This window comes from Miscanthus floridulus, chromosome 10 (assembly GCF_019320115.1).
Source record: "Miscanthus floridulus cultivar M001 chromosome 10, ASM1932011v1, whole genome shotgun sequence".
Classification (NCBI taxonomy): domain Eukaryota; kingdom Viridiplantae; phylum Streptophyta; class Magnoliopsida; order Poales; family Poaceae; genus Miscanthus; species Miscanthus floridulus.
The window spans coordinates 1105842-1120481 of NC_089589.1; the positions used below are offsets into that span (position 1 = coordinate 1105842).

Here is a 14640-nt window from a genome sequence, read left to right on the forward strand (position 1 = left end):
ATCAGGCTAAACCAAGCATAAACACAGCTACTCACATAATATTTCTGTTTTCTGACGAAAAAGTGGCTGGCCTACAACCTAGAAATTTCAACTGCTAAACATAGCTAATGAAACCAGTTTCCTACCACTTACCTACCCCACCATACAGAGTACAAAACATACATAGCAAGTATATCCTACTGATCAAACCACGGATGAACAATCATAAGGGTGTGCACATACATGAAATGTAGCTTGTATATCTAGTTGGTCAAGCCACAAATTTCAGGCAGCGTGTATCATTGTGTATGACTTGACAGCGGCAAGAACAGAACCGTGTTCCACACCTCACGCATGTATAGTTTGCAGAACTACCACAGACTGAGCAGTAGTGCCGTCGAGATGAAGTGCTTGGTGGACCCACAGCAGCCCTCAAATATGTTGGGACATGAGGAGGTAGGGATTCCAGATTTGCCTGTCACAGTTCCAGAGTGAAAATCTTTTAAGTACCCTCCTTAGAAAATAAATAAACATGACGAGAAAGAAACTTATAGCACAAGGTTACTTACTTCTTGTAAGACATCCATGAATGACCTTGCTGTCCTCTTTTCCAAAGATTTCCCTTGCCTTGTCTTGCGTTTCATAATCCTGGACTGCTTCTTCTGCATGAGAACTGTAGAAACAAAATCAGGAAAACAAAAGATGACTACGGGGGTGTTTGGTTCGAGCTACTAAACTTTAGTAGCTACTAAACGGTTTAGTCACTTTTAGTAACTCCAGAGTTACTAGAGAGGACTAAAGCCCTTTTAGTAGCTTTTAGTCATAGCGTTTGGTTAAAAAGTTACTAAAGTGACTAAAAGCTACTAAATTTAGTGGCTACTAGACGAACCAAACAGGCCCTACATCAAAACTTCTATTATCCATGTGTAGAGCATTTGAATTGAATGCATGTCCACTGATCTATATAATGTACATAAATGCAGCATTTCTAGAAACACTAAACCCATGAACCTTTGCAGATGAGAAGCTAGAGCACATAAAGCTAAAAGATATCTAAATAGCTGACTTCAGGGGCATTCCATATACTACAAGCACAGTCACCTTACAAATAATTTATGGTGTCCGTACCAGATTTGTTAGAAATGAACAAATATTTTAAATATAGTCTTTCAAGGACATTTTAATCTTATTTATAGATTCCTTTGCAAGGAATAGAAGAAGAATGTTGTTTATTCTGCAAAATTGATACTACAAGCAACAAAAAGAAATATCATACATAACCATCCTGTGTTTGAGTATTTGCCATTTGCAAAGATTGATTTGTTCAATAGTAAATTCTCAGCGAGTCTCTGCATACTGTATCAACATTATCCTTTTGGCATTGGTATGAAGACAAATGAGAAAGAAACTGACCCGGGTCTTCCTCATCTGTGGATCCATACTCATCATCATTAAGATCTACCACCTCAACCCCAGCATTATCACTCTCAAGAGCTTCAAGGCGAGCTAATGCAGCCTGCATGGAATTACAGAAATGGATATGCTCACAACAGGGAAACAAAACATAAAGGGTATTATTTCAGGCACAGTGACAGATCAGTAACCTTGAGTTCTTCATTACTTATCAGTCAGAGATGAACTACAGAATGACAGGGTGAGAATGTCAGGGAAAGAGGATCTGGAAGCAGACATACATCGTGACGATGGAAATGCTTAGCACTTGAGACAGTATGTTAGTAGAGTCTACAGTTACTGAGCTAAGGGCACATATTCTGTTTTGATTAGAAACCAGAGCGTTTGTTTAAAATTACAAAATGTGCAAGTTTGGATCAGAAACAACAAGGCAAGACTCCAACCTAGACAGTGGATTTTCCAAAATAACAGAGGAAGACACAAAGTGCAAAAGTTAAGATAAAACTCTAATAATAAGCAGTATAAATTCAAGATAGTTGTCTATAAGGCCGATCCTTTGCTCTAAAAAAAAGCGAAACTATAATAAGGTCAATCCCTTAAAATGGGTTCTGTAATATATCCCCTAAACATAAATTGGAGCATTTTCATTGTCAACTTCAACTTCAACGCTGTCATATACCTGGTCCAGAGGCCCTCTAAACCATACTGGGTTAGCACTTAGCAGACTAGAGGCGATGGTGATACAAAAACCAAGCAAGGCTGCTGCCGACGATCTGAAGATTATCAATCATCAAACAACAAAAGCGTAAATCCCGCCCCTTCCTAGCTCGTGTCCTTGATCTTCTTCCTCCTCCAGATTCTCATGAACTCCTTATTCGTCTCCCTTCTAGAACCTACTGGAACCCTTCTCTACCCCTGCTATTGCTGAAAAATCACTCTTCCTCTCAATTGTATTATGAAAAATCGCATCACTGTATCTGTATATCGGAAGGAAGGGGGAAGACGCAGGAGCAGTCAGTCTACTCCTAGGATGGTGAAGCGGTTAATGTAAGTGAGAATGCATCCCATCGTTACCTGGGCGCGGTTGTCAGAGCTGGCGAGCGCTGATGCCATGCGCGTGGCCATCCGGCGCGTGCGGGCGCTCGTCCGGCGGAACGGCCCGATGTTCTCCTCATCCCCGTCCATCTCCGGCCGCCAGCAGCCGCAGGCAGCGACGGGCGGGCCTTGCGATTGGTGAGCCGACAAGCGTGGAGCGGTTGAGGCGCAGGCGCGTGGGATTGAGCGGGCGCCGGCGACGGTGACTGGTGGGCGAGTGCGTGACGGCGGCGGCGGCGGGCGGCGGGCGGCGGGCGGCGCGTGATGATTGCTACTGGCCTGCTACTCCGGCGTCGGCCCTTCTTTCTTACCTTCCCATGGGCTTTTAGATGTTTCCGCTCCTGGGCCAGGCCATCTCGTAGTTTCAGTCCACACGCAAGACCAGGACCTTTCTCTCTCTCAAAGACAAAAACAGTCAGTATGCATGTATGTACAATGTAATGTATGCATTCAGCATGTTGAGAAGATGAACATGAGATGTTCATCCATGCCATGCATGGCCGGCTTGCACTACATCAGCCTCGGCCTCTACGATTGATACGGCCATCTCCACTCATCAACCACAACCAGGCATGATTTACTTCAAATGGCCTATCCTAGAGCAGCAGCAGTAGCAATTCACATTCACCCAATTCTTCTCTTCGGAGGGGAGATGAACCATCTTAGAGTTCTACTAGGAATCTCCCCCCTGACCATTAACGAAGGACAATTACAGTAGTTTGCAGCAGCCAGGTTCGGTGCTACTGGTCGAAAATAAAGAAAGAAAGAAAGAAAAAAAGAACAGCACTAACCAAGGGACACACTGTCCACACTCTCGCAAAGACATCAAGTTCAGAGTTTAAAACTAAGTAATCTCTTTTGTATCAAGAAGCACCAAAATGATGTAAAAAGATATTGTTCATACTTGATCATGGTTTCATGCATGCATTAAACAATTTGCCGGCACTCGAATATATGACCCATGGTACAAACTATCTATCTATCTATATAAATTCCCAAGAGCTTACAAACAACACCTTGTCCGTGGGGAATTCTCTATGGGTTGTACATGTCCTTAGATGGGATGAATGGTTGAGTAAACAAGAAACTAAATGTGATAGGCCGCATGAGTGTGTAATTAATTTCTTGGGAACAAGGTATGTATTATTACTAGATGTTTGTGCACCTCTTGTGCAATCTATCGTTGAGAAGAAAAGAATTGGGGTAGGACTGTAATATTCCACCAAAGGTTAAAATGGAAGCTCTGTCGGGATGTACTCCCCACTCAGAGAAACAAATTCAAACGGAAAATAGTGAAGGACGACCTCTGTCTGCTGTGCGGAAGAGAAGCAGAATCGAGTTTCCATTCCATCTTATCTTACTATTACTCCAATGATAGCACCACGTTAACTTTCACCGGACGCGCTAGAAAAAAAAATCCTAGAAATTCTCACAATAATCTGAAATATCTAGCCTTTAATTTGATAGACTATAATCACCATCTCCGATAAAAGCATTAGATCTATTATAATTTATTAAAAAAAATTATCCACCTCTGCCATTAAGAAAAATACATAAAGTAACCCCCTAGTTTTGCATCTAAATTACCCACATCTACCATTACAGAAGATAATTCAAAATAGCCCCCTGAATTTGTATATAAGTTACCCACACTTGTCATTATGAAAAATAAATCAAAATAATCCCCTAAATTTGTATCCAAATTACCCACTTTGCATTATGAAACATAATTTATAATAACCCCCTCATATTGCTTGTAAACTACCCACCTCTCTCAAATCTATATGTAAATAAAATATATCCCTAAAGTACAAGACAAATATTTATAAATTACAAACTTCTATAACTGTGAAATTAAATAACCATAGTGTTATGTTTGACCATGTATACCAAGTAGACACATATACGTTAGGATAAATATTTATTTTAATAGCTTATAATCATGAAAAATGTTTAGTTAACAAATCACATAGCAATAACATAACACTCACAATTCACATTAAATTATATTAATAATCCATAATAATCAATTTCATAAGTTGTTATTTTAAATAACTTTATATATTTTAATTAATACTACACTATATATGATATATAAAACAATATTACACATATAATTCAATAATATATCAATTCAACAAGCTCGGTGCTAGGGTCCAATCTAGATTTTCAACTTAATTAACATGCAAAAAACAATACTACTAGAACCTAAACTCTTTTTAGTAAGAAATAATTTTTAATAAAAAAATAAAAAAAACACTAGAGTTTCTGCTTAACATGTAGTAAAAATTGTATAACTTGATTAAAAGTCGAAAGATAACTATAATTCGTGAAGTCATAGAATGGATGCAACAAAGTTTATATATCCTAAGATTATTAGTTTTCAACTAAATACATATCACACTAACAAAAGATAAATACTAGAAAGGCTAACCGGATGTTCTTAACGGAGCCTCCACGTTAATCCGAGACTCATGTTAATCCTCACGAGACACAATAGGAAAACAAAAGATAGGTTCTCACAAAAATCTGAAATATTTGATAATAATAACTATTGGATCTATTCTATTTTCTAAATAATTACACACCTCTGCTATTGCGTAAAAAATAATATAATTCATGACTCTATATATTTAAACTACCCAATATGCCATTAACAAAAGTGATCTAAAGTAGACTTAAATCTGCATCTAATTACCTATGTACTCTTATTACAATAGATAATTTATGTAACCCAGTTTTCATCTCATTATTAAAAAATAAATATCCTCTCAAATCTACATCTATAAAATAATAAATATCTTCTATTAAAAAATTGTTTAAAGAACCATAGAGTATGTATATGTTTATACACTATCCACTTCTCAATATTAATATATTAAGATTTGGTTAATGTAAGCATACATGTTGTGTCAGCATGCATGAACGATAAATATATGTGTTATGTTTCATAAAAAAATGTTTCCTTAACAACTCATATACTAATGATACTAATAGATTTCTCAAAACCTTATTAGTAACCATAACATAATTTACATAGGTTGTTGTAGGATCTCTGGTTAACCTAGAAAGAGGATGAATAGGCCTATTAAAACAAAACTTAACCAAACGTCAAATTTCACCCACGGCACTACTGCTCTAATGCCGCAGCACCGTCGGGCTATGGCACTGCCAGGCCAGAACAGTGGCATCGCCGCACCTACAAACAACTTCGAACCACAATTCAAAATCTATGAATTGAAACTTAGATCGGAGAAATTACTGAGCTTCCTACACGTGTATAGTTCACAGATCGATAATTAGAAGTAGTAGTAGTAGGTCACACAGGTAGTCACACAAGTAGATCGGTCACAAACCCTAGAAACCACCTCAACAACAATATGAAATGCAAGTGAAGTAAATCAAGCACACGGTGACACGATGATTTATCCCATGGTTCAACTCGCCACTAAGGCTTGCCTAAGTTCACGTTGTAGAGGTTAGCCACTAAGGCTTATGGCTTTGCAACCCTTCCTCGTTCTCAAGTCAACAGACTTTATCTTGAGATGAGGGGTGAGTTTACTAGCTTCAAGAGATGGTTACAAAGCTCCCGGGGCTGTCCCACAAATTGGCAAGCTCCACGGGCGGCGCTCTAGCCGGCTAGGAGCAAGCTCTAAGAGTAACAAACACAATTCACCGGCTAAAACTCGAACCAAGTGCTCTTAGAGTTTGGGAATCAGTGGATCTGCTCTCTAATAGAGTTTTGGAGTCTTTTCTCTCAAGGATTGATAGAGAAATCACAAAGGAATGCTTAGGAGCTTAAGGTCACCACTGATGGAGAAGAGAGAGTGAGTGAGCACAAGTCTGTTGTGGTTGAACTAAGCAAGCAGAGGTGGAAGAAGAGCCTTGGAGGGGAGTGTGAGAGGTATAAATACCCCTCATCCCCAATGGTCAGTTAAGTAACGGCAGTGCCATGGCTCAACTACGGTAGTGGCGCACTGCAGCAGTGCCTCTCTTCATGTGCAGCACTACCGCACCAGGCAAGATAGCAAAGGTAAAAAAAATGAATAGATGGTTGTCTTGGCTGAGCAATATAAGGATGTATGAGTATAAGATTGAGCTCTTGGTTGCACACTTTAGCAAGTTTATTATGCCCCCTTTATAGTATGGTATTCATATACTCAAATTCAAAATATAGAAGAATTTAAACATCATTTGAGTTTGATGCCGTCATCTTTTATAATTGGGGGCTTGTAACACCCTCGGTGTTACACCATAAATTATCTACTAAAATATGTCATGAGCATCATGTTTATGTGTTAATGCATGTAATAAAGTGTGTAGATCTATTTCCGTAACTCAAAATGACTAACAAAAATATGAAACGAAAGTTAATTCAATAAGTCTTGTTATATCACTTAAGGTTGAAAACGAATTTTTATTAAACAAATACGCTATAGAACATGTATGTGATACTTAAATAAAGTTAGAAGTATAAACTTTGTAGATGACAGTGAAATACTTGCTGTCGAAAAATAATATTACTAGCTAATATTCCCACTAGCTTAGAAATCGTAAATGGAAATCAAATTCAGCTAAAAAACTTAGAAATTTTCAAGTCTGTTAACAGTTAGACACTACTATGTTTAGCAATTTATTGTGAGAGATTTGGTTAAAGGGTGGTGTAGTGTTATAGCTTAATTTGATAGTCTCATATGCCATCCTGAGCATGGTGAAGATGGTTTAGGTCCTAAAGCAATCGTTTGGTCATGTTCACCGCTTTAAAATTTGTGCATGTCACTGTCTTGGGTTGGTTGGCACCGGGTGCGCGGTCACCGCGCGGCCTTCTCACGCCGCGCACATGGCCGCTTCCCACGTGGTCAACCATGCCGCCGCGCTTGGCTGGTCGAGCCGCCTGGGCTTGGCCGAGGCCGGCCGCAGAGAGCCGCTAGCCCCGCGCCCTGTTGCTCTGCCTCGCGCTACCGTCTTGGGTGTCGCTGTGGCCGCGCTGCGCTGTCGTCGCGTCAGCGCTGCTGACGCTACTCGCATCGTGACGCTGCCACTATCGTCGCATCGTCGTCGTATCCGCGCTGATCCGCTGCACCTCTGCACTGTTACCGGCCCTATGCTTGTCGCCTCTACCGCGCACGTGGGTGAGTCGCCATGCCATTTATGGCACTGCAGCGTGCGGGTCACGCCAGTCGGGCGTGGGTACACGTTGTCCATAGCGCCGACGTGTGGGCCTCCTGAGCTCGCCACTGGCGTCCCGCCAAGGCGTGGACGAGCCGAGCCCACTTGTCGCGTCGTCTCTCTCTTTCCCTAAATCAACTTCTACGGTTGTCATAAGTCAAACTATTTTAAATTTAACTACATTTATAGAAAAGTCCATCAATATTTATGACACTAAATTAATATCACTAAATACATCATAAAAATATACTTAGAGCATCTCCAGCAGTCCCCCAATCCCACCCATCATCCCCATAAAACTATCATATTGAAAGAGATAGGCCACTTTTTCTTCTCCAGCAGTCCCACAATAACCTCTCCTTTTTTTAGTGGCCACAAAAAAACACCCCATCTCCCCTTAAATAGAGGGAGAGTTGCATCTCCCCAAAAAGCTTGGGCCCACTCCCCAACTGTCACTGTCTCGTCTGTCTGCCTCCATCGCATCTCTATGCTCCATTGCAGCCGTGGCCCCCACCGCCAGCTTCCCCACCGCCGACGATCGCTCCTCTGGGTTCCTGCTCTCCAGCCGCGCCACCAAAATGCAACAGCAGGGGGCGGTTGTAGCAGTAGCTGGATCGATGCCCGGCGCCTCCGCGCATGACGGTGCAGTACTGGATCCGCGCAGGACGGTGCGCGTAGGACGGTGAAGGCCTGGATCCGCGCATGACAGTGCGGGAGCTGCTCATCGGCGCCGCCCGGGACCGGGGCTCGAGTCCGACCTCGCCTTGGCCGTCGTGCCGTGGGTGGTGCCGACGCCGGCGGCGGCAGCGGCGGAGGAGGCATGCAGGGATGGCCCCGACCCACACCATCAACGCGCGCGCTTGGCGGCCGCGGACCTGCACCAGTGGACCGACGAACGACGCAGGCCGTGATGCGGAGAAGACTCGCGATGCGGGAGAAGATAAATGAGAGGATGGGAAAGGAAAGGAAAATAAATAATAAATTAAAACTGACATATGGGTCCCATGTATTGAGGGGTTTACTGAAAAGACTGTATTAGTGGCCACCAATACCATTCTATTGGGGATGAAGTATTGGGGGACTGCTGGAGATGCTCTTATCCTATGTCATAGATATTATTAACTTTCCTGTAAAGTTGATCAAAGCTAAGATAGCTCGAGAATTTGATTTATTTTGGACCGAGACAGTATTTATCAAGCGTGGACGACATCGATATAAAGGTACTAAGCGATGACATCTCCTCCCACGCTTGAAGTGGCAGCAGGCTGGCTAAATCATTCTGTTTCTTGAGGACCCACCACGTTATGGATCTCGACCACCTAGGAACTGCATACCTACGCAAATAGGAAAAGATATTGTAGTACTCCTAGTCCTGTCTTTCTATGTGGAGAGAGAATACGATGGAAGGGGGAAAGCCGCAGCGGCGGGCGGAACGGCCCGATGCTCTCCCTCCGGTCGCCAGCAGCAGCAGGCAGTGGACGAGCCACAGAGGCGTCGGCGCGTGGGTGATGATCGCTACTGCCTAGTGGGCTGCTAGGCTACTTCTTCCTTGTCCTACCATGGGCTTTTCAGATGTTTGGGATACTGGGCTACCCGGATGTTGGGCCAGGCCGTCTGGTTAGGAGGGTGCCTCCTCGCAGTTTCTTTCGTTCGAAATCCAACCCCAGCCCCTGCCCAACCTACGAGCGTTCGGAGGCTGCTCAGTCAATCGTCACTCCCGTGCTCTTCGCCCATGTGGGCTGCACAAGATGCACTCCTCCCCAGAGCATCTTCTACAAAACATAATAAACACGTTTAATTTAATGCGATTAGTTACACACGGTTGGCACGGATCGGAGAAGCATCTTCTACAAAGTACGTACACTTCCATGCTCCATGGCCATCCCGACCCAAACCGCTGGTTCTGGTTGGCCGCGCCCTCTCCAGTCCCCAGAGCAGACACCGAGCTACTCTCCATACTAGTAGCGTCTAGCTAGGATTGAGCCAGCCAGCTACCGATGGCGGACACGTCGACCATCAGCGCGGCAGCAACCCGGCGCCCGGCAGCGTGGTCGTCGCTGGCGGGGACAGGGACGGACGCCGAGAAGCTTGCGTTCATCGAGGAGGTGACCACTAACGTGGACGCCGTGCAGGAGCGCGTGCTGGCGGAGATCCTCGCCCGCAACGCCGACGCCGAGTACCTCGCGAGCTGCGGGCTGGCGGCCGGCGTCACCGACCGCGCCACCTTCCGGGCCAAGGTTCCCTTGGTGAAGTACGAGGACCTGCAGCCGTACATCCTGCGCATTGACAATGGCGACCGCTTGCCCATCCTGTCCGGGTCCGGGCACCCGGTCTCCGAGTTCCTCACCAGCTCTGGCACCTCCGGCGGCGAGCGCAAGCTGATTCCGACCGTGAAGGATGAGCTCCACCGCCGGCAGCTGCTCAACAGCCTCGTCATGCCAGTCGTCAAGCAGTACGTGCCTGGGCTGGACAAGGCGACGACCGGCCTCTACTTCTACTTCGTCAAGTCGGAGACGACGACTCCGGGCGGTCTGCCGGCGCGTACCTTGCTGACGAGCTGCTACAAGAGCGAGCACTTCAGCAAGTCATGCCAAGACATGACGAGCCCCGTAGCAGCCATCCTCTGCGAGGACGCGTTCCAGAGCATGTACGCGCAGATGGTGTGCGGCCTGTGCCATCGCCACGCCGTGGTGAGTCTCGGCTCCATATTCGCCACCGGCATCCTCTGGGCCATCCGCTTCTTCCAGAACAACTGGGAGCAGCTCGCCGCGGACATGGACGCCGGCACACTCACCGACCGCGTCACCGACGCGTCGGTGCGCGAGGCGGTCGCCGCCGTCCTCCGACCGGACCCTGAGCTTGCCCAGCTCATCCGTTGCGAGGGCTCCAAGTCCAAGGGCGGCCACGGGGCCGCCGGAATCATCGCACGCATCTGGCCCAACGCCAAGTACCTCGACGCCATAGCCACAGGCTCCATGGCGCAGTACGTCCCAGCCCTCAGGTACTACAGCGGCGGCTTATTGCCGATCATCTCCACCACGTACGCGTCGTCGGAGGGCCACTTCGGCCTCAACCTCAGGCCGATGTGCGACCCGTCAGAGGTGTCCTACACCATCATGCCCAACATGGCCTACTTTGAGTTCCTCCCCACGGACGACGCCGCCGGCGGCGCAGCCACGGCGGCGAACCAGCAGCTCGTGGAGCTCGCCCGCGTGGAGGCAGGGCGCGAGTACGAGCTGGTGGTGACCACGTACCCGGGGCTGCTCCGGTACCGCGTCGGCGACGTGCTCCGCGTGACGGGATTCCACAACGCGGCGCCGGAGTTCCGGTTCGTGCGCCGCGCGAGCGCGCTGCTGTCCGTGGACGCGGACAAGACGGACGAGGCGGAACTGCAGCGCGCGGTGGATCGCGCGGCGTCCGCGCTGCTCCGGCCTCGCGGCGCCGCCCTGGCGGACTACACCAGCCGCGCGTGCGTCGAGACCGCGCCGGGACACTACGTCATCTACTGGGAGCTGGAGAAGGGGTTCACCAGCATCACCAAGGACGTGCTGGACCGCTGCTGCCTGGAGATGGAGGAGGCCCTGGGCTCGGTGTACAGGCAGAGCCGGGTGGCAGACGGCTCCGTCGGGCCACTGGAGACCCGGGTGCTCCGGCCAGGGACCTTCGAGGAGCTCGCGGACTATGCCGTGTCTCGCGGCGCGTCCGTCGGCCAGTACAAGGTGCCCCGGTGCGTCACCGCGCCGGCGGTCATCGAGCTGCTCGACTCGCGCGTCGTCTCCAGCCATTTCAGCCCCGCGTTGCCGCACTGGGCACCGGCCCGCCGCTTCCAATCCGATTCCGACGGGGAGAAATGCTGATCGATGAGGCTCTGCTGCAGCATCATTTTTTTTTATTTTTTTTTACCGCATTCTAATATATAATGGCAACTAGACCATGTTCTTGCGCATGATATAAGCACTGCAACCACCAAATTCATGGCTCCATGCCTCCATGGGTTGTTTCTAGTACAAGCTACGATCAGCTTTGTACAAAGCTCGATCTAGATACCACACAACCTTTTGCATTGCACCCACAAAAATTCCCCATTGCACTTCAGCAATAATCAAAACTCCTTTTTCACAAGTGTTATCTCCTTTGATTTTCGTAACATTTGTATTGCTTTCGTTATCTGATTGGATCAATCATTCTCTTATCACGTGTGTTATCTCCTTTGATTTTTGGCAAATTTTGCTCACGGACACCGCACAAACGTCTAATATGCTGCTGGACACCGTCAACTCCAAAATATGTCCAATACCATTATGAAATCGTGGTTCTTTGCCACTGTACACCGCACCGATCATTTTATTCAAATCTGGTATTCACGGAGAGAGAAGGCGAGAGAAATGACATTTTTGTCCTCATCTTCAACCTATAGCTGTCTACTAACTTTTGATGTAAGACACCGCCGTCGTTTTTTCACTTCCGGCGACTTCCATGGCTGACGATTTCTGTTCTTTCATTATTTTTCCCGCAAAAAAAAAAACAAAACAAAAACAAACGAACAAACAAAGCAACGGCTGCAGCAGCAGCAGCAGCAAGACACACGGCTTGGGCGGACCTCCCACGCCGTCGATGCGGAGCCCTTCGTGGTGGTGAAGGAGCTGTACCGCACGCTGGAGCGTGGGGCGATCTGGATGCCGTGTGCCAGCTGCTTGCTTCCATGGCTCCCACGCGCTCCAGCACTTGTTGCTCACGCGCCTACTCATCGGCGCCGGCGGTGTGGCCTCACATTCAAGAACCGGTCTCAATCACGCGGGGACCATGGGCCCCGGCGGCCGCGTCACCCAGGTGCACGAGTGCTGCCGCACCACGCTCGACATGACGAGGCTCGCCGGCGGTGGACTGGTGGTGCTGACGGCACGGCTGCGCGCGAAGAAGGCCAAGGCGACGTGCTCGCAGTCGCTGGCGTCACTGCCGCTTAGGTAGGCCTCCGCCGCCTCCGCCCTGCGCGCCTAGCCCCTGCCGCGGACCAGTGAGTACCCGGCATTGTCGCGCTGCCGATCAGCCAGGCCAGAGCCGCCCCCAACCTCCCACGCGCACAGCCCCTCAGCCATGGCTGACGGACAACCGGAGGTCAAAGACGAGGACAAAAAGATCATTTCTCACGTCTTCTCTCTCCGTGAATACGAGAAATAAATAAAATAATCGGCGGCAAAGAACCCCGATTTCATAACGGTACTGGACATATTTTGGAGTTGACAGTGTCCAGCAGCATATTAGACGTTTGTGCGGTGTTCGTGGGCAAAATTTGCCTTGATTTTTTTTTCTATGTTTTTTAACTCATCGCATTTGAACTTGCTATTATATAGTCCACATCAAAAGATTGTGTGGAAACTTTTCTTAAGTCAAATGTGTATATATACGGTGCAACAAAGATAGTTTCTTTATTATCTTTAGAAACATCATAGCGGTACTGTCACATGTGTGGAAACATCATATCTTTAGACACCTCACTCACTCACATGTTGAGCAATATAGAATTGACCCTTAAATCATGGCCTAACGGGCAGCGCCATGTTGCAACCCTAACCACGCACATGGGCTTCAGCGACAGCTACGGATCTACTGTCACATTTGGATCTCAAAATGGTTTTTCTAGTAGTGAGGCGACTCGGGTGTTGACCCATTCAAATTTCAAACATTACAATGCAGCTTGAAAAAACAACATTCGTGTGGGGCTAGCTATCATGAAGTCGCTAGCTCTGTGATCTCTCTTCTTGATAGACAATATAATTCTTTTTAATCTAGCTATTTGGTAACCATTGGGAAATAAATAACAGAATATGACAATTGCCTAGACCACCTCGAGCATGCTATTGTTGCCGCCTCCGTTATCTTGATCCGTCTTATGAGGCCGGGTTCATGAGCGTGGCGAGGACGTAGATGGCCACAGCATCGCCGCCAAAGGTACGCCACCCACGTTGTGGATCTGACCCACCCAGGAACTGCAACCCCAGACAACAAGGTACAACTCGATCGGTCATCCCCATCCTTGGCCTTGTTTAGATGCACACCAAATTCCAAGTTTTTTCACTCTCTCTCCATCACATCAATTTTTAACCGCTTGCATGGAGTATTAAATGTAGGTAAAAAAAATAACTAATTACACAGTTTAGTTGGAAATCACGAGATGAATCTTTTGAGCCTAGTTGATCTACGATTGGACAATATTTGCCAAATAAGACAAAAGTGGTACTATTCATCGGGTTGCAAAAATTTGCAAAGAGAACCAGGCCCTTGTCTCAATCCACACCAGTAGATGTGGTGGCCAGTTCTCAGCAGCCGAGCAGAAAACACTTGTTTTTTCAAACGAAACCGGGTCTCATCTGAATGCTGAGTACATTCCGTATCGCAAGAAAAATAGTGACTAATCTCTCTATTCTAAATTATAAGTCGCTGCGAGAGTCTAAAACTCTTCTTCCCCCGAGCGCTCCCCAAGGGCGACTCGGGGGCGACCACCTCGGCACCCCTAGGGCCTCCCCCTCCCCGTCTTCCCTCTAGCCGCCATCGCTGCCCTCCGGTGTGTGGCGGCGGTGGCCCACGGCGGCCTGAAAAGTGGTGCCCGCCGCAGCCACTTCCTCTCCCCCCCTCTCCCACTCCTCCACCTCCATACCCTTTCCCGGTGGTTCTCCGGTGAGCTCGTCGGCCGGTGGGTCAGATCCGGGCTCCTCGGGGCCGGATCTGGCCTTCTCCTCCCCGGATCTGTGCCGGCGCGTGCTTGGCTCGTTGGGGTCAGGGCGGTGGACGCGCGGATGCTGCTGCTTCTCCACTGCCGCTGCGGCATGGGACGGGCGGTCTTGTGGCCTGGCTTCCTGCGTCGCGGCGGACGGCGGCCGGCGGCCGGCTGTCCGTCCGAGGCTTGTGGCGGCTGGATTGGCCTGGCCGCGGCCTAGGGCGGCTGGCTCGATAGCTGGGCAGCAGTGGCCTGCTGCCGGCTGGCCG

General features: G+C 47.8%; 2 protein-coding genes across 2 annotated transcripts; one reads left to right on the plus strand and one right to left on the minus strand.

Annotated features, from left to right (window-relative positions):
• Window positions 1-31: 31 nt before the first annotated feature.
• LOC136487474 (SWR1 complex subunit 6-like) lies at window positions 32-2801 on the minus strand. The gene is made up of 4 exons (XM_066484600.1): window positions 2467-2801; window positions 1393-1495; window positions 549-652; window positions 32-454 (listed from the first exon to the last, which is right to left on the minus strand). Exons 1-4 carry the CDS (start codon window positions 2575-2577, stop codon window positions 251-253), a joined length of 522 nt encoding a protein of 173 aa, XP_066340697.1. The 5' UTR covers window positions 2578-2801; the 3' UTR covers window positions 32-250.
• Window positions 2802-9562: 6761 nt separating this feature from the next.
• On the plus strand, window positions 9563-11746 carry LOC136487472 (indole-3-acetic acid-amido synthetase GH3.8-like). Its single transcript, XM_066484599.1, has one exon. It carries the CDS (start codon window positions 9654-9656, stop codon window positions 11511-11513), a length of 1860 nt encoding a protein of 619 aa, XP_066340696.1. The 5' UTR covers window positions 9563-9653; the 3' UTR covers window positions 11514-11746.
• Window positions 11747-14640: the final 2894 nt, after the last annotated feature.